Source organism: Ovis aries, chromosome 18 (assembly GCF_016772045.2).
Source record: "Ovis aries strain OAR_USU_Benz2616 breed Rambouillet chromosome 18, ARS-UI_Ramb_v3.0, whole genome shotgun sequence".
NCBI lineage: Eukaryota > Metazoa > Chordata > Mammalia > Artiodactyla > Bovidae > Ovis > Ovis aries.
The window spans coordinates 56,722,091-56,742,601 of NC_056071.1; the positions used below are offsets into that span (position 1 = coordinate 56,722,091).

Genomic DNA, 20,511 nt, shown 5'->3' on the forward strand with positions numbered 1-20,511 from the left:
TAATCTTTCTTTTTTTTTTTTTTTACTGTATTTTAATTCAATTTTCAGTTTTTAGTGGTAGAGCCTGCCCTTTAGAATGTTTTATTTTGAATGGAGATTATATTTGGTTTCAAACATTAAGAATTTTGCTTTTGAACATGTGTATAATAAGGGAGAAAAAATTATCCTTCAAATATTGACCTGAATTATTTTCAGTGATAATTTTGTTTATATATGATTTTATTTCAAAGCACTTTAAGAAAACCTAAGAGGAAGAAAACAGTTAACTTCATTGGTCAAAAGATTTTGAAGTTATACAGACCTGCATTTGAATTCTAGCTCTGTTCCTTTAACCTCTAAGAATCTCGGTACCTTATCTTTTAGGAGGAATAAATATATGCCCTTCCCGTTGGGCTTTCAGGATTTAATGAGATAATATGTTTCAGTACTTAGCACATAGCGGGTAGTAAAAAAAATAGTAGATATGTTCCTTCAATATTTAATAAATGCTTGAAGAATTGAATGTAATATTTAATAAATTTGTTTCTGTTTTTTATGCTTTCATTAATTCAGGGGTATATAATATGATTTTTTCCCCTTATCTCTTATTTGTGCTAAGCAAATTGTGGGTATAAAAAAAATGTCATGGACTTAGTGATTTTTGTCACAGGAAATTTTATGTAGGAAAAATTAAAACGCAAAACTTTTTTGTTGTTGTTTCTAGAACTGGGCCAAGGAAAAAGTTATTGGAACAGACTCCGATTTTTGGATACCTGTGAATTTATTATAGAGATATTTTCCAAGTCATTTTTCTGTAAATATTTCTTTCTACCTGCTATTGAACTGACACATGATCCAGTAGCAAATGTAAGGTATGATACTAATCCAAGAATATATATTTGAAAAAATTGTATTTTTTAATGTATCTTATTCATGAATAAGAAACTGAGCTATTCAAAAGTGTTTTCTTAGTCTTGAAAATAATCAAGAACTGGTACTCGTTTTGAGATTCTTGGTAGTCTTAATTGAGCCTCAGTAGGACTTGAAAGTGTGATCTTCTAACACTCTCTGAGCCCTTTAGTTTACTGGGTTGACAGCTGTAGTCACAGCCAGACTGACAGGCTTCTCCAGCCACAGGGATACACACACTGACACCAGGAGAAGATTGAGTAGATATGATTAACTTATCTATCTTTTAAGCCTAGAGAAAAAAATAGTTCAAAGTTGGCTTGGAGAAGATCTGTCCATTTTTATAAGCCCCTTTATTCAGCGAAGCAGGGCTGTTTCCAAGTCTTTTTCTTTTCTTTTTCCTTTGTTCAGCTCTCTCACAGTTTTGAAATCCAGTAAATGGTAATTGGATTTGATTAATTAACTGTGAAGTTAAATGAAACAGGCCTGAAAATGGCTTGCTTGGAAATTGAAAAAAATGAATAAATTGTATTTTGCTTTCTTTTTTCTTCCTAAATAAGCATATTATTTTTTAAAAAAAAAGTAGTGGTAAAATATACATAGCATAATACCATTTTAACCATTTTGTACAATTCAGTGGCATTAAGTAGACACACATGTACACACACAGTGTTTGAGTTATTTGTACATTGCATACTGATTTAAAGAGAATTTTAAACTGTCAGCCGTGAGGTTTGTGTTTGTGCTCTATGTCGGTGTTCCATGTGTGAGGAACTCACATCCGTAGGAGACACAGTCAGAGTCAAGACTTCCTGAACAGGACTACAGAGCTCCCTGCTGAGTATTCACACGCCAGCCACGCCTCATGCTTGTTTCATGCTGTGTGACATATGTGCATCTTTTATAAACAACTGATGTGCATTGTAGGCAACGTACAATCATTTAACACTTTTAACAGGAAGAACTGGCCAGGTAATAAGCATAGACTAATAGCATAGTTGTTGAGAAAGAAATATACCAAGAAGATTTGTCAAAAGATGTTGAAGAGTTCAGCCTGAGAATGTTATGAGCATTATTTAGGAGGAACAAATCGAGATATTGGTTTTATTTTGTAGAGAAAATACAGAAAACATAACAGCATTGGCTTTAGTATTTTGTGCATCTTCCCTGTGCTGTATAAGTGAGAGCTAAGGTTTCCTTGACTTGAGATTTAAATTAAAGTGGTTTTAAGTAGATTGAAAGACCCTGATGACAGTTCTTTAGAATTTATCTCTTGGTAAATAGATAATGGATCCAACCACATTGTAAACCTTTTGCAAATTGAAGTTGTGATTCTAGAAAAGCAGATTCCAAGAAAAGATTCTAGAAAAGCAGATTGCATTATCCCTTATCTGACAGTTCCCAAAAATTATTGGAAAGGGAATGAAATCATCTCTACTCAAGTCAGTGTGACTAGCAGCATAGCATTGACTCTAAGAGAAAGCAACCTGTCAATTCAAAAACCAAATGAAGATGAATATTGCTCTGTGAGTCTTGGTGGTTTTGTTGAGTAAGAGATCATCGTATAGCCATGTATCTTGGTTCTGACTCTCCTGCCTGTGCAGCTGCCAGCCAAAAAAAATGGATCCAGCAACACCATGTACTCTTGGATGCCAAAGCCTTCGCCCAGCTCTGTAGAGATGGGCGGATAAAATGGAAGCCGCCACAGGCAAGAGTGGCAGGATCATGCAGGTTAGAAGGAGAGTGCCTGTAGCCACACTCTGTGACCTCTACACCAGCTGTGTGTCCCGGCAACTTACAGAACCTCTCTGTGCATCAGTTTCCTTGGTACTTAATTCATGGGGGTGTTCTGAGGAATAAATACCTGAGATAGTGTACATGCAAAATTTAGCTTACCTGAAAAGTGTGGTCCTTAATTTTGAAATCTTCATAATCTCCGGGGCCCAGGATTCTCATCGAGATAAATAATTGCTAAGGCTTCGGTAGCTTCTGTCGCATGTAGGTTTTCTAGATGTGCCTTGGGTTATAAAGAATGACGTGTGCATGGACTGCTAATTGTTTCTGTTTTTCCTTAAGTCAATGTTTAAAATTAAAATCACCAAGTCTGGGCAATATCAAGGCTAGAAAAAAGACTATTGGTATTCAGAGGAGCCTTCTCTTCAGCTGCCAGAAATGAAAACAATTCTCTTTGGGTGTGATTGGGACCTCTTAACTAAAGAAAGCATTACCACCATGCTTAGCAGTATCCGTGGCGAGTCCTGAATAAGTTTGAGACTATTATTGCTATGTACAGAGATGAAAATTCTGGGGAAGAAACGTCTTTTGCCTTTTTGGTTAAATAAAAGGCAAATTTTCTTGTATATGAGGAATCCTTGATTGAAGCTCAGCTGAGAAAGCATCCTGAGAACTCCAGGAGTGGGACTTAGTTGTCTCAAGCTTTGGCATAGAAATAAAAATATAGTATCTGGAGAGTGCTGAGACAAATGAATGAATGAATACAGCAGCCACAAATTAGACAACAGCCCTGGCAAAGCAATAGAATTTTAGCTTAGTAAATAGAACATTTCCTGCACCACCTTTTCCTAGGAAGTTTTTTGTTTGGTTGGTAGGTTGTTTTTTTTGTTTTGTTTTGTTTTTTAACTCTCCTGGAATTCTTCAGTTTGCTTGTTGCTTCCTTATCAGCCCATCTGGACCATGGTGGTGACATAGAAACTCTCCTTTTATCTCTCCTTCTCAAACTGCACTTGCTGCCTGGGTAATTCTCTGGGCTCCTGGTTCACATAGCATCTATGTTCTGAAGATTCCTGACAGCACATCTCCAGCGTAGGCATCCACCCTGGACAGAAGACTCATCGAGCCAACTGCCCACTGCATTTCCATCAACTACCTAACAGGCTCCTCAGAGTTAATCTGTCCAGTTAAGCCACACCTTCCTCATCGACACTTGCTCTTTCTGCCATCTTCTCCATCTCAGTAAATAACCGTTTTGTCTTGCCACTTGCTCGGGTCAGAGCCTTGACCTCCTTTCTGTCATTCTACCTCCAGGCCCTCAGCACAACCTGCTGCTTGTATAAAATATTCAGATACAGGCCACTTCCCACCGCCTCACTGCTGCTTCTCTGGTTGAAGAACCAGAGTGATGGTGGTGCCACCATCATCATACTGGGTTACTGAATTACTGGATTCTGGCCTGGATTACTGAAAGAGCCTCCTCTATCCTATCCCTTCTGTCCTTGTCCACCTACAGTCTAATCTCAACACAGTAACCAGATGATACTTCCCAAATGTTAAGTTGAATCTTTTTACCCCACTGTGCAGAACCCTTCATGGCTTCTCATTGCTCTCAAAATAAAACCAGTTTCCAATCTGTAGTCGCAAGGCTCTGGATGATCTGACCTCCTATTTCCACACTCAGGCTTTTAGCTAAATTTGTTTTTGCTCTGTTCTCACCACTCTAGCCAGTTTGGGCCAATTTGTTAATTTGGGGCAACTCCTAAGGCAGGCTCCCCTCATAGGGCATTTGCTTTTACGATAACAGTCTTCTCTAGGTATTCGCATGGGTTAGTCCCCAGTTTACTATAAGTCTCTGCTTATATGTCATTTTTTTTCAGTGAAAGCTTCACAGAAACCCTCTCTGACTACCTGTTTGAAACTTGTATCTCCCCCTCCTCTGGTACTCCTTCACCTTCCCTTGCTTTATCTTTTTCTGCAGCACTTACCACTGTTTGATGGACATATTACTCATTCGTCGGAGAAGAAAATGACAACCCACTCCAGTATTCTTGCCTGGAGAATCCCATGGGCAGAGGAGCCTGACGGGCTACAGTCCATGGGTCGCAGAGAGTCAGCCACGACTGAGCGACTAACACTTATTCATTTGTTTATCCTCTCTCCCTACCTGTGGACTAGAATGAAAGCTCTGTGAGAGAGCAGAGAATTGTGCTGATTTTATTCACTGCAATGTTTCAGCACCCAGAGTAATGAATGCTTGACTCATCATGGGCCCTCCATAGATATTTGTTGCATAATAAACTCTCAAGCTAGCTAAAGCTTGAATTTTCTTTCAAATTCATGTGACTATTATTCCAGGTTATTAAATTTACTCACAGGTTAATGCTTTTTAATTTATTATAGAATGAAACTTTGCTACTTGTTGCCCAAAGTGAAATCTACTCTGAAGATTCCTGCAGATAAGCATCTACTTCAGCAGTTGGAAATGTGTGTGAGAAAGCTCCTCTGTCAAGAAAAAGATAAAGATGTTCTGGCTATTGTAAAAAGAGTAAGTATCCCTCTTGCAATGGCATTTGTCTTTCTTGGGTTAAGATGATCTTAATCATAGCTTCACTATTTTTAACTTGATGGGCTAACAGTAGTATGTTAAAATATTTTAATCATTGCTAGAGTAGTAAGGATTTGGTGGATGTGTGCTCTAACTGAAGAGGGAAGTTCTTTTAGAAAGCACCCACCTGGTGGCTCAGCTGGTAAAGAATCCACCTGCAATGTGGGAGACCAGGTTCGATCCCCAGCTTGGGAAGATCTCCTGGAGAAGGGCATGTCAACCCACTCCAATATTCTTGCCTGAAGAATCCCCATGGACAGAGGAGCCTGGTGGGCTGTAGTCCATGGGGTCAGAAAGAGTCGGACGTCACGACTGAGTAACTAAGCACAGAGGGCGCTGAAACATTAAGCTTTTATTACTGGTAATATAAGCTCTATGAGAGAGAGCTTGCATTTTAGGTACTCTGTAAATACTTTTCAGCTAATAATGACTGTTTCACTCACCAGACTATTTATAAGTGATTATAATTGGTAAGACTTTGTTGGTAAAGTCACATTTGAAAGAAACTTAGCCCTGGGACTTCCCTGGTGGTCCAGTGGCCAAGAATCCACGCTCCCAATGCAGGGGGCCCGGGTTCATTCCCTGTCAGGGAACTACCCATATCCCACAACTGAGTCCCTAGCTAGGAACTTAGGCATGAAAGGGTTAGAAGGACCTTCAGTGATCTGTTCGACTTTACAGAAGCTCTGGACCTAGAAATGTTAGGTATCAGCTTAAGATCTTATTAGTAAGTAAGTGGTAGCTCCAGGGCTGGAATGGAGACCTCTTAACCCTTTTCAACTATGTCACATTGTGTTTAATGGCTTTTTTGTTAGTTTTTTTTAAGCCTGTGGTCTTATATGGATTGTTTGGCAGTGTTTAACACTGAAACAGTAAACATTTGGGTTAGTGAAGTCAAACTTGAAAATACTTGACAGTCTTTAAAATCTTTTTCGCCAAACATTTACCTGATGTTTTTATGAAATTAAGTCAAGTCATTATTTCTATGAATCTGAATGTGGAATTCAGGATACATAGTTTTTGAGCCTTGCTTTGTAGTGAGAGAAATGAATTTATGTTATCAACAACTTGGTGTCAGTGATGAGGGGGCAAAAAAGAGAACCCTTTGATTTTATTTTCTTTTTTCTAGGGACCCTTGTGATGTTGCATAAGAAGCTTTTTAAAAAAGTGATTTGATAACTTAGTATTAATTAGTATAATTTTCTTTTACTGAAATGTAAATTCTCCTTTCATTAATTGAAATAATCAGAATACGCAGAATCTGGACATACATCTAAATCTTAAAACATAGATATACATACATTTGTTTTTACCAGATATGTCTGTCTTTACCATTTAATTACAGTAACTTTCAAAATAGTAAATATGAGACAATTACTTTTTAAAATAATTAGTTAATTTGGCTGCATGTTGCCACATGTAAGATCTCCCTTGTGGTGTGTGGGCTTAGTTGCCTGGCAGCATGTGGGATCTTAGTTTCCTGACCAGAGATTGAACTTGTGTCCCCTGCATCCAAAGGTGGATTCTTAACCCTTCCCCCACCAGGGAAGTTCTAGTTAGTATTTATATATAAACTGAAGAGATAACTCAAGCTGACCCCATAAAATAGGGGCAAAATGCTATAATTAAATAGATAGATTATTGAATGGATTATTCAGGAGTACAGTTCTTCTTTTAAGAACATTGCAGATGAGGAAGTCATTCTGTCTCATAAAAATTCTGTACTATAATGTTTATCAAACTGATGTATTGGTGTGGGGACCCCTCAGGAAGCTATTCAAAGCCTTGTGATAAAAATGAAATAGGTTAGTCTAGTCAGTTTTTTAAAGATGAAAAGTAATTTCATTTAAAAGGAATATTTCATGATGTGAATTACAACATTTTCATAAAATTTCACCATAAAAATAAAACCAAATAAATACTATGTTTGCAGTCAATAGCTTTGGACATATGAATAAACGTACTTGTATCTTGACCATCAGAGTTATTCCTGTAAAGAAGTACTGTCGTCTGTCAGAGATAGAACCCTGGATTAGATGGGCCGGTGTTTGATTGAAATAATTTATTTCAGACAGTGTATTCTGAAAGACATAAATTAAGAGAATGCTTTCAGAGCAAAATATTTTTTATTCATTAGAATGTCATAAGGATCAAAAGTTTCTGTGGAAAGGAACCAAGAATATTAAACCAAATGATAGCCTTTCACATAGTGGAGAAATCTCTTCTTTGGACCTCTCCTAGAAAAAGAGTCTTTTTGAGAAATGAGTAGTTGATTTAATTGCTGTTGAATTATTTTAAAACATTTTCTTTACAGACCGTGTTAGAGTTGGACAGAATGGAAATGTCCATGGATGCTGTAAGTATACTCCCTTTACCTTGTGTGGAAAGGAATCTTTAAAAATTGGCAGAGACTCATCATTACTGTTTCACAATTTCATTTTAAACTTTAAACTTAGTTTCAGAAAAAGTTTTATGAGAAAGATTTGTTGGATCAAGAGAAAGAAAGAGAAGAACTACTTCTTTTGGAAATGGTATGTTTTCACATGCATATACACCTACTCCTTTCTGACCAGTATTAACTGTGCTATGTTATTAAACTTAATAAATTATTTCAGTATCACACTACTTTTACTTTCTCTATAAATGACTAAAGAAGAGTCCTAATCTTTTGAAATATGTTCTTTTATGAACTGGAAGGAAAACTACATTTGAAAGCCTTTAAAAAAATACCTTCTTGAAGTATATTGACTTATGATTAACTGCAAATGCTTAATGTGTACAATTTGGTGAATTTTGACATATGGACATATCTATGAAACCAGCATATAAAATACCAAACATTGCTGTTCCCTCAAAAATTTTGTTGTGCCCCTTTGTGATCTACAACTAATGAATTGAATCATTTATTAGTACTTTTTGGGTCATGCTTCTCTCCATCAGCATAATTATTTTGAGATTCTTCTACATTGTTGTGTATATCAAGAGGTCACTCCTTTTTATTTCTAAATAGTAGCCCAAACTATGGATATACCACCGTGTTTTTGCATGCATGCTAAGTCGCTTCAGTCATGTCTGACTCTTGGTGACGCCATCTATAGCCCACCAGGCTCCTCTGTCCATGAGATTCTCCAGGCAAGAGTACTGAAGTGGATTGCCTTTCCCTTCTCCAGGTGATCTTCCTACCCAGGGATCAAACCTGCATCTCTTATGTCTCCTGCATTGGCAGGCGGGTTCTATACCACTAGTGCCACCTGGAAAGTCACTTACCATGTATATACCCCTTCCTTAATGGACATTTGGGTTACTTCTAGCTTGAGAATATTAGTGAAGAAGTCTTTGAGTTGATGTATACTTGGATTTCTTTGGGAAAATAACCTAGGAGTGGAATGGATGGATCATATGTTAAAGTATGCTTAACTTAAAAACAGAGACTGTTTTGCAAAGTAACTGCACCATTTTACACCCCCACGGACTGTGGTGGAGAACTTCAGTTACCTCATATCCTCTGTAATGCTTGTTAGAGTGAGGGTGTAATGGTATCTCATTGCAATTTCAGATTGTATATCCCTGATGCCTAATGAGGCTGAGCATCTTTGCCTTTGTGTATTGGCCATCCTTATATCTTAGTTGATGAAGTCTATTTTCAGATTTTAAAGTGGGTTGTTTCTCTTCTTATTATCAAGTTGTAAGAGTTCTTCATAAACACTGAATACAATTCCTTTGTCAGATACACATTTTATGAATATTTTCTTGGAGTCTGTGCTTCTTTTTTCATGTACTTAATGGTGTCTTTTGAAGAGCAGAAATTTGATATTGATCAAGTGCAACTTATATCCATGTTTTCTCTTAGCATAGTTCATGCTTTGTTTGTACCCAAGAATCCTTTGAAAGTGAAAGTGAAGTCATTCAGTCATGTCCAACTCTTTGCGATCTCATGGACTGTAGCCTACCAGGCTCCTCCATCCATTGGGTTTTCCAGGCAAGAATACTGGAGTGGGTTGCCATCTCCTTCTCCAGGGGGTCTTCCCAACCCAGGGACTGCATCCAGGTCTTCTGCATTGCATGCAGATGCTTTTACCTTTTGAGCCGCCAGAGAAAGCCCTTAGTCTGTCCCCAAATTATAAAGACCGTTTCCTGTTTTCTTCTAGGAATTTTAGTTTTAGGTTTTACATTTAGGTCTATGAATCATTTCAAGTTAATTTTTATGTTTTTTTTTTTCTATCTGTCTAAGCAATTATTCTAGCACCAAACTTTCTTTTCTCCATTGAATTGCTTTAACACCTTTTTTTTTTGTTTGTTTTAATCAGTTGTTCATATGTATATATGTGTGTGTATGTGTGTGTGTGTCTCTGCTTCGGGACTCACTATTTCATTCCACTGATTTATATGTTTGTCTTTCTGGCCATTCTAAACTGCCTTGAACACTGTGTAGTAATTATCAAAGTCAGATAGGATCAGTTCTCAAACTTATTATTTTAAGTTGCTTTGGCCAGTTGAGGCCCTCTGCATTTGATATAAAGGTTAGAATCAGTTTGTCAATTTCTAAAAAGCCTGAAATTTTAGTTAGGATTGTGTTAATTATCATTGATCTGTAGATCAATTTGGAAAATTGCCATCTAAACATTATGAGTCTTCTCATGATTGGTTTATTTAGTCTTTACTTTGCTTCTCAGTAGTTTTGGTAGTCTCAACTATGGCGTTCAAGGAAGTCTTTTGTTAGATTTATTTCTAGTATATTATGTTTCTTGACACTGAGGATGGAATTGTAGGTTTAAATTTTGCTTTCTAGTTTTTTGTTGCTGGAGCTTAAGAATACTGTTGATTTTTGTATATTAGCCTTGTGTTTTGCAGACATGCTGTTTTCTTATTTGTTCTAGAAGTTGGTTTTTAGATTCAATCAGAGATTCTACCTGAGCCATTATGTCATCTTGAGGAAAGCTTTCTTATCTCTCCTTGCTGTTCTTTGGAACTCTACATTCGAATGAGTATATCTTTCCTTTTCTCCTTTGCCTTTCACTTCTCTTCTTTTCTCAGCTATTTGTAATGTCTCCTCAGACAACCATTTTGCCTTTTTGCTTTTGTTTTTCTTGATGATCTTGATCACTGCCTCCTGTACAATGTTACAAACCTCCGTCCATAGTTCTTCAGGCACTCTGCCTGTCAGATCTAATCCCTTGAATTTATTTGTTGCTTCCACTGTATAATTGTAAGGGATTTGGTTTGATTTGGGTCATACCTGAATGGTCTAGTGGTTTTCCCTGCTTCCTTTAAGTCTGGATTTTGCAGTGAGTTCATAATCTGAGCCACAGTCATCTCCTGGTCTTATTTTTGCTGACTGTATAAACTTCTCTATCTTCAGCTGCAATGAGTATAATCAAGCTGATTTCATTATTGACCATCTGGGGATGTCCATGTGTAGAGTCTCTTCTTGTGTTGTTGGAAGAGGGTGTTTGCTATGACCAGTGCGTTCTCTTGGCAAAGCTCTGTTAGCCTTTGCCCTGTTTCATTTTGTACTCCAAGGCCAAACTTGCTTGTTACTCCAGGTATCTCTTGACTTCCTACTTTTCCATTCCAGTCCCCTATGATGAAAATAACATCTTTTTTTGGTGTTAGTTCTATAAGGTCTTATAGGTCATTATAGAACCATCATTCATTGCTTAGGACCCAAGTTTCCCTCTCGTTTTTTTTCCCCTTCAGCCTGAAGAATGGAGTGCAAGTATTTTTAGACAGATTATCTTAGTTTTCCTTTATCTAAAATGTCTTATTTTTGCCTTCCTCTTTAAGGGATATTTTTATTGAATACTGAGTTTTCAAGCCTTTTTTCATACTGTACTTAAAAGAATTATTTCTATCTATGTTCTGGTCTCAGTTCAGTTCAGTTGCTCAGTCCTGTCTGACTCTTTGCGACCGCTTAAATTGCAGCACGCCAGGCCTCCCTGTCCATCACCAGCTCCCAGAGTTCACTCAGACTCATGTCCATCGAGTCAGTGATGCCATCCAGCCATTTCATCCTCTGTCATTCCCTTCTCCTGCCCCCAATCCCTCCCAGCATCAGAGTCTTTTCCAGTGAGTCAACTCTTCGCATGAGGTGGCCAAAGTACTGGAGTTTCAGCTTTAGCATCATTCCTTCCAAACAAATCTCAGGGCTGATCTCCTTCAGAATGGATTGGTTGAATCTCCTTGCAGTCCAAGGGACTCTCAAGAGTCTTCTCCAGCACCACAGTTCAAAAGCATCCATTCTTTGGCACTCAGCTTTCTTCACAGTCCAACTCTCACATGCATACATGACCACAGGGAAAACCATAGCCTTGATAGATGGACCTTTGCTGGCAAAGTAATGTCTCTGCTTTTGAATATGCTATCTAGGTTGGTCATAACTTTTCTTCCAAGGAGTAAGCGTCTTTCAATTTCATGGCTGCAGTCACCATCTGCAGTGATTTTAGAGCCCAGAAAATAAAGTCTGACACTGTTTCCATTGTTTCCCCATCTATTTCCTATGAAGTGATGGGACCAGGTGCCATGATCTTAGTTTTCTGAATGTTGAGCTTTAAGCCAACCTTTTCACTCTCCTCTTTCACTTTCCTCAAGAGGCTTTTTAGCTCCTCTTCACTTTCTGCCATAAGGGTGGTGTCATCTGCATATCTGAGGTTATTGATATTTCTCCTGGCAATCTGGATTCCAGCGTGTGCTTCCTCCAGCCCAGCATTTCTCATGATGTACTCTGAGTATAAGTTAAATAAGCAGGGCGAGAAATCTGATAAAATATCCACTCATTTGAATTGTTGTTCTTCTGTGTATAATGTTGTTTGTCTCTGACTACTTCCAAGATAGTTTTTTGTTTTTAGCAGTTTGATTTTGGTATTTTTAGGCATGATTTGCTTCATATTTATCCTGTTTTGGATTTGTTGAGCTTCCTGAATCTGTAAACACGTATTATTTCCCAAATTTGGGAAGGTTTGACCTGTTGTTTGTTTAAATATATCTTCTGTCCCCTGTTGCTCACTCTTATACTTCTGGGTCAATAATTATACACGTGTTAGATCTTTTTATATCATCCCACAGGTCCATGAGGCTTTGTTCTTTCTCTTTTCTCCCCTTAAACTCTGCTTCTCAGAGTGAATAATCTCTTTTGATCCATCTTCAATGTCACCAATTCTTTTCCTGCCTTCTCCTTTTGGCTATTGAGCCCATCCAGTGGTTTTAAAATTTCCAGTACTGTGTTTTTCAGTTATAATATTCTCATTTATTTTATATTGTCTATTTCTCTGCAAAAAAATTGTGCTGTGAGATTAAAAACTTAAGTGGAAATCCTCTGAAAAGCAAATTGTGTTATTCAGCAGTCTAAAACAAAGGTTAGAGCTCAGGATTGCCAGTGGTAGACGTTCTAAAGAATAAACAGGCTCTAAAAATTTTAAGACTTCATAACCTAAACCCAAGACAAAAATCAGAGAATAGAAAAAGATTCACAGATGATCTTACTGTTAGAGTTACCCAACAAGGACTTCAAGATAATTGTGATTAACATGATCAAATAGTAGAGGAAAAGATAAAACAAATGACACTACTTCTTAAGCTCACTTAGCAATATTTTTCAGCTTTGCATGTTTTATTTTCAGTCTTAGATTTTTTATTTAGCGGTTTTTTATGCAGTCCAAGTCTGTGTGGAATTTTTTGTCTTGTCTGTTTTCTCTTTTTCTTCATTTTACACTTTTTCTTGAAAAGAATGTGTATTCTCCATTGTTGATTGTAGTGTTCTGTACATGCCTGTTATGTCATGTTTGTTCAGAACTTGATAGGAGTTATCTTGGTTATTCTGTTTGGATAAAGAAGACTTTGAGCTTGGTAACATTTTGTTTCTTGGTCTGGGAGCTGATTATATGGGTGTGTTCATTTTGGGAAAATTTACTGAGCTGTATACTTACAGTTTGTGTACTTTCTCTATGTGTATTATACTTCAATCAAAATTTAAATAATATCTGCAAATTCTTTTTTCTCTCAGGCTTTTAAAAGAAGGATATTATTTTTTCACTCGTCAGTTAGAAATGGAAAGGGCCAATAGTGCCAATATTTTGCTGATGAGAATTAGTAAATGAAAGTGAAGTGAAAGTGTTAGTCACTCAGTCATGTCCAACTGTTTATGACCCCATGGACTATAAACCCCAGGCTCCTCTGTCCATGGAATTCTCTAGGCAAGAGTACTGGAGTGGTTTCCAGTATTCTGGTTTTGAGTACTGCTATTCCCTTCTCCAGGGGGTCTTCCCGACCCAGGGGTGAAACCTGGGTCTCCTGCATTGCAGGCAGATTCTTTACCATCTGAAAGGATCATTGCAACAGTGATACCAAATTCATTGTTTTATCTTGACAACCCTCCAAGGGCACAATTCTGTAGATGTTAAAAAAAAAAGTCTGAAAGAACTGTGAGTTCTTTAGATACCAATTTTGAAAAAAAATTACTTCTGTTAGGTATTTTTGTGAACTGTATTTTTATATCTCTAAAGCTTAGAGTAATTTCTGATTAGAATAGTTTTCTAAATCTACTTATGCTTGTTAAATAATTAATTCAATGGAAGCATACCTCCTTGCTATACTTTAATAGTTTAGATCAGATAATGAATCCTCCTAGAAGCATTATACTTCGCATACTCTGTTGCTTTATGTCTCACTTTTAATTGGACATTAAGGGAATGTGGTATTTTAATCATAGCTCTGCCAGTATCTTTATCTAGAGTTCTGTTGCCATTTTTGTCTTCTCTTAAATTTTTGTCATCAAGAAAGGCAAGATTACATTTTTTCCCTCCAGATTGAGTTGGTGTAGTGTATTCTTGGTTATTAAAATATTCATAGCTTTGGGACTTTGAAATGGTAAATAATCATGATGTGTGAAACAACATGATACATAACTGTATGATCTTAATTACATAAAAATGGATGCTTAGTTATGAAAATACACAAATGAGACCTGGGAGGACATGTCAGATGGTAAATTGCTTGTGATTGTGAATGACTGCTTTTTGCTTCTTGCGTTTTTTTTGTTGCCTATTATGTTAACTTTTAATAAATGTTATTTTAGAAACCTTAAAAAGGTAAACCTACTTATGCTTATCTTTAATGCTAAGGTACTGTTTTATTAATAGGAGCAATTAGAAAAAGAGAAGCAACAAAATGACGGAAGGCCCATGAGTGAGAAAACCTTTGAAAAGAAACGTGAGTAGTTTTCCCACATCCTCACCACCAAGGTACACAATTGATGTTATATCCCAGCATTCTGAAAGGCCATGCTGAGTTTTTGGTTTTGTTTTTTAATATGGACTTGTTTATTTATTTTTTAATTGAAGGATAATTGCTTTACAGAATTTTGTTGGTTTCTGCCAAAATATCAACATGAATCAGCCATAGGTATACATATATCCCCTCCCTCTTGAACCTCCCTATGCTGTTTTTAATTTTATATGGAAAATCACTTTCTTTGGTTTATCAAAAGTTGTTCTCATAAATGGATGCTAACTCATACAGATCCTCACAAATAAATAAATGGTAAGGATCAGTGCAGAGGTTCAGATCTTTCAAAGGAAAGTTTGAAGTTTGATAACAGCAATAAGATTGTGAACTTGATCACTGAGTAACTAAGAATGAAATATTTAAATATATAAAGAATAAGATTTGGAAAAAAGTGCTGCTTAGTGAGAGAAAGTGGTTCATAGTCTCTGTGTTGTCTTGTGTATATGGAGATTAATTAGAGGAAATTATAACACTTAAAACAGAGTTTGTTTTAGGTAGAGACTCCAAGACACCAACAAGTCTGCCCAAGAGCATCCCCATTTCTGTTCCTGGATCCTCTTCTGCCACCCCATCCACAAGTAAGAAACTGGATTTTGTGTCTGCTTTTTTCCTTTTATAAATGATAGTTACAAGGAAGTCACTCTATGAGATATGAGATATTGTTTGAAAAGCTCTTTTTTTCTTTTACTTCATTTGGTGCTTCTTAATGGGCAATGAAGTAAGAAGTACTCCAGTCAGGAGTACTCCAAACCAAGGCAGGGAAGCCACCCGCTCAGTATGTTACTCACAGTGGTGGGAGCTGGAGAGGCAGTGGGGTTGGGGCAGCTGAGGATGAACTGATGAACTAAACAATTGCATTTGCCTTCTGCTTGTTACTCTAGGTAAAGAAATCAAGAAATCTAAATTGATTCGAAGCCAGTCTTTTAATAATCAAGCTTTTCATGCAAAATATGGCAACTTAGACAAATGTACTACTAGGTATGATCTGTCAGCTCTTCACATTCTGACTTAATTTTTATTTTAACACATCTTTATGTGAGGTGTTTACATTATTATATAAAATAGGAATTAATTTTGAGGTTTTTCATAGGTGAACAATAAATTACCGTCTATAAAGAATTCATATTAAGAAAAATAGTAGTTTTACCAATTTGCATGAGAACAGTTATCCTGGAATTCTAGGAAGACTCCTTCTCCGATCCTGTGTAATGACATCATGGAATCTGTAGTGGTGCTCTATCGCACGTGCCACACAACTTCTAAATGGGTGTGGACATGCCCCATTCACTGAATAGATGTGATGTCCATTTGCTGTTTGTGTTGTTTCTATCCATGAAGAAACCACTGGCCTCTTTCTGTGGTAAAATGGTCACAACAGAGTTCTCCTGACTGTGGTTGTACATCTAGTCTCCCTTTTGGTCCAGCAGACAAAATTATAAACAGTTAAGATTAGGGGAGAATCAGTATAAATTAAATGACCATGACTCTTATATATATTGTATGCATATAGTAAATATGTAACGGCTGCAAATCAGTCAGCAAGCAAAGTAATTTTAAGGAACCGTAAATGTCTTTAAAACTATCAAGAAAAAGACTATGATATGGGAAAATGTTTTTCTTTTATTTTTTTAAACCTTTTTATAAAAAATTGAAAAAAAGCTTACTCTGGATGTGTTTCGGCTATGCTTTTGGACATTATTTGTAGAATTATTTACAGCTCCTAGCCAATAGGGTGATCTCAAGATGGGCAAAAGAGAATAGAACTAAAGATGTATTATTCCTAGGAAAATTTTATTTCTATTACCTGTTTTGGCTGTGTATCAAAAGAAAAACTGTTATTCTGATGTAGCAGAAGTTTAAGGAAATGCTTTTAACTTAAAGTAATTGTGAGGTGTGGAATGTAAAAAATAAATGAGAAATAAAAGTAGTAAGCATGTTTCATAACAAGTAGAGGAAAGCATTAAGGAAAAGTTAGGAAAGACCAACTGGTATTTTCTAATCAATGGCTGAGACTGGAAGATACATTTTCTTGTATTTTAACTAAATCATGTTCTTTTCTAGTAAAAGTTCTACAGCAGCATATACACCTTCTGTCTCAGGTTTATCAAAGACTTCTATGATTTCACTAACTGGTAAGTAGAAATCTGAGCTCTTCAAATAATTATTAAATTTAATAAAATACAGTTTTCTTTAAATGACTCATTTCTTTATTTCTAGGTACAGTGTCCCCAAATGTATGTCTTTATCAAATAGCAAAGAAACTTTCCCCTAGCAGTTAAAATGCTTGACAATACTATTTTGTTTTCACTGTGTCAAGAGTCAGAGTTCAGTACTTTTAAAAAAGGAGAAGTACAAAATGATAGGATACTGCAGCCAATAGGCTGATCTAGCAGTGACCCCTAGCCAATAGGGTGATCTCAAGATGGGCAAAAGAGAATAGAACTAAAGATGTATTATTCCTAGGAAAATTTTATCTCTATTACCTGTTTTGGCTACATATCAAAAGAAAAACTGTTAAGCAGAAGTTTAAGGAAATGCTTTTACTGCAGTCTGAAGACCTGCTCAGGCATAGACTAAAAGTTTTAATTTTTAAGGAAGTTAAAACACTAAGGCTTCACTGTGGATCACATGCAGCCAAACAGTTATAGTATTACATACTTGAAAGTTTATACCAGGGATAAGCAGACTTCTCTGTAAAGGACCACATGGTAAATATTTTGGATTCTCTTGGCCAAACTGGTTTCTGTCACAATTACTCAACTGTAGTATAGCAGAGTAAAAGCAGCCACAGACAATACGTAAGAAGTAGGTGTGGCTTTTATTCGACACAATATTGTTGTATCTCAGGGAACAAGGAGGCCTGTAGAGGGATAGTGATCAGGGAATGGCCAGAAAGTAAAGCAATCAGAACATGTACAACATTCATCAATTAGGTATGCCATCTTATATGGATGTGGTTCATGGTGCTCTAAGACAATTTCAATAGTAACATCAAACATTACTGATCACAGATACCACTGTAAATATAATAACAAGGAAACAGTTGGAAATATTGCAAGAATTATCAAAATATGACACAAAGACAAGAAGTGAGCAAATACTATTGGAAAAATGGTTCTGGTAGACTTTCTGGATGCAGTGTTGTTACAAACCTTTCAATTTGTAAAAAAAAAAAAACCAAAAACACAAAAAAATGTGTTATCTGTTTTATCTGCAATAAAGTGAAGAGCAATAAATTGAGGTAGGCCTGTGTATGATCTGCAGATTCTAAAGTTTAACATCCATGGCCTAAAAAGCATATCTCTCGTAAGGGTAAATCATTTATTAAAAAATTTGAAAAATATTGTCTTAAAGTTTCAGTATTATTTTGGGGAGAGGAAATAAATTGAATGAAGTATTTCCTAGGTTTCTTGGTTAGAAAAGTGTGCTTATTATTTATTACTTAATGAATTTCAGACTGAGGAAAACATCGATACAATTACATATCTGCTCTCTAATGAGAAAATGGGAGCAAAGTATCTCTAAACAAATATATTAGGTGTTCACATAGAGACTGTATTTACTTTGGGAATGAAGATGGGCTTCAGGATGATTGTCATTTGAGATGAACCTTAAGGTGCTGTAATATTTTGACTGGCAGAGATGGGTATGGAATACCATCCCATTCAGAGAACCTGTTGGAAGTAAAAGCTGACTATTGTGTCTTTAGAGAACAACAGCAGCCTGTCAGGCTGGAGTGTGGAGAGGGGGTGTGTGTGTTGCGGGGGAATAGTGTTAAATAAAAAATGGAAAGGTCAAAGACACAGTATGGAAACTCAAATGAATACTTTTTACTTAACATGTACCTATCAGTCATCAATTATAGCGTTGCAAAGCTCTGTAGACACCACAGTTTGGATGAAATGTAAAGGGAATTCTAGTAAGGATTCATGGAAACAAATTGCAATGTATCCTCCATTGCAGGTGGGTATGAAAATCGGTGGATGTTTTTGGGAACAATTTGGTCAAGTTTATCAAGAATCCTAGTTTTTAAAAATATTTCCTATAAAAATCCCATATCTAGTGATCTGTCATGAAATATAAAATAAAAAAAACAGAAAAAAAGATTTGTCAGTGTGCACCCTTGATATGATGTGATGAAAATACTACTTTAACTCTGTCATCCTACCTCAACCCTATAACCTTAGTCTAATTGTGAGAAAAGCATCACACAGATTCCAGCAGAGGTGCATCCTACAAAACATTTGAGCAGTACCCCTCACAGCTGTTAAGGTCACCAGAAGTAAGGGAAGGCTGAAAAGCTGTCCCAGCAAAGGAGGCCTGACAAGTAAGTGTATTGTGGTGTCCTGAGTGGTATCCTTAGATAGAAACAGACATTGGGTGATACTGAGGAAATCTGAACACACTGTGGATTTTTGTTAATAATACCATGTTACCATTGGCTCATTGATTGCACCAAGTATAGTATATAAATGTAAGGTATTAATAAAAAGGATCCTGATTTTGGGAAAGATTTGAAGGCGAGAGGAGAAGGGGACAACAGAGGACGAGATGGTTGGATGACATTGCTGACTTGATGGACATGAGTCTGAGTAAGCTTCAGGAGTTGGTGATGGACAGGGAAGCCTGGCATGCTGCAGTCCATGGGGTCGCAAAGAGTTGGACACGACTGAGTGACTGAACTGACTGTACTGTGGGGGTAGGTGGGAATTCTTCATACTCGTCTCAATTTTTCTATAAACCTAATTCTTTAAAAAATTATGTCTGTTTGAAGATAACATTTTAAATAACCTTAAAAATATTAAATGCTCAGGGATCAAATTTAGCAAAATGTTTGCTAGATACTAACATTGCTGGAAGAAATTAGACATAAGTAAATGGAAGTCATACCTTGTTCATGGATTGGAAAACTTAATATTGTTGTGATGTCAATTGTTTTTAAATTGAGCCAGAGATTCAATGCAATCCTGATAAAAATATTTTTGAAAGTTACTGTGTATTTAAATACACAAAACTGAGTATTTTGAAAAAAAAAAAAAATTACCTGATATCATTTACTCCTAAAGCTTCAGTACTCAAGACTGTGTGACCTACACTGACAAACATAGTTAGCTGAGTTTTAAGATTTTTTTTACTAAAATTTTTTGATGCTAAAACAATTGAATATTCATAATAAACCCCAAAAACTGAACCTCAATTCTTATCTCACACTATACACAAAATTAACTCAGAATGTATTGTAAACCTAAATATAAAAGTTAAAAATGTGACATTTCTGAAGAAAATATAGAAGTAAGTCTTTGTGATTTTAGAATTGACAAAAATTTCTCCAAACCATAAAAAACTAACTTACTGTACTTCATTAAAATTTAAAACTTTGACACTTTGACATAGAGTGTTAAAAAAAAAAAAGGCAGGACACAGATTGGGAGAAAATATTCATGTTACATATACCTGACAAAGGACTTGTATCTAGAATATACAAGTTTGTTTTTTTTTTTCAAATTGAAGTATAGTTGATTTACAATATTATTAGTTTCAGGTGTATAAGCACAGTGATTCAGTTATATATATATTCTTCAGATTCTCTTCCCTTATAGATTATTACAAAATATTGAGTATAGTTCCTTGTGCTGGCTTCTCTGGTGGCTCAGCTGGTAAAGAATCTGCCTGCCAATGCAGGAAGCTCAAGAGACGGAGGTTCAATCCCTGGGTCAATCCCTGGAGAAGGAAATGGCAACCCACTCCAGTATTCTTGCCTGGAAAATTCCATGGACAGAGGAGCCCGGCTGGCTACAGTCCTTGGGGTCACAGAGAGTCAGACAAGACTGAGTATACATGCCTTGTGCCATTCAATAGATCCTTGTTGGCTATCTGTTTTATATATAGCAGTGTGTGTATGCTATTCCCAACCTCCTAATTTATCCCTCCTGCCACCCTCTTTATGTTTTCTGTGTCTGTGAGTCTCTTTCTGTTTTGGAAATAAGTTCATTTACATCTTTTTT

At 36.4% G+C, this 20,511-nt stretch overlaps 1 protein-coding gene across 4 annotated transcripts in view; it reads left to right on the forward strand.

The window, feature by feature from the left end:
- Positions 1–20,511, forward strand: part of PPP4R4 (protein phosphatase 4 regulatory subunit 4) — a 103,727-nt gene that overhangs the window by 77,232 nt on the left and 5,984 nt on the right. For 2 of the 4 annotated variants that reach the window (XM_042235416.1, XM_027957357.2), the window contains 8 exons: positions 704–851; positions 5,023–5,167; positions 7,542–7,583; positions 7,684–7,758; positions 14,362–14,431; positions 15,001–15,084; positions 15,388–15,484; positions 16,568–16,638. In XM_042235416.1, coding sequence (XP_042091350.1) covers positions 704–851; positions 5,023–5,167; positions 7,542–7,583; positions 7,684–7,758; positions 14,362–14,431; positions 15,001–15,084; positions 15,388–15,484; positions 16,568–16,638 — 732 coding nt within the window. The remainder of the gene's footprint in view (positions 1–703; positions 852–5,022; positions 5,168–7,541; positions 7,584–7,683; positions 7,759–14,361; positions 14,432–15,000; positions 15,085–15,387; positions 15,485–16,567; positions 16,639–20,511) is intronic. The other 2 variants (XM_042235417.1, XM_060401906.1) reach the window with 1 other exon arrangement.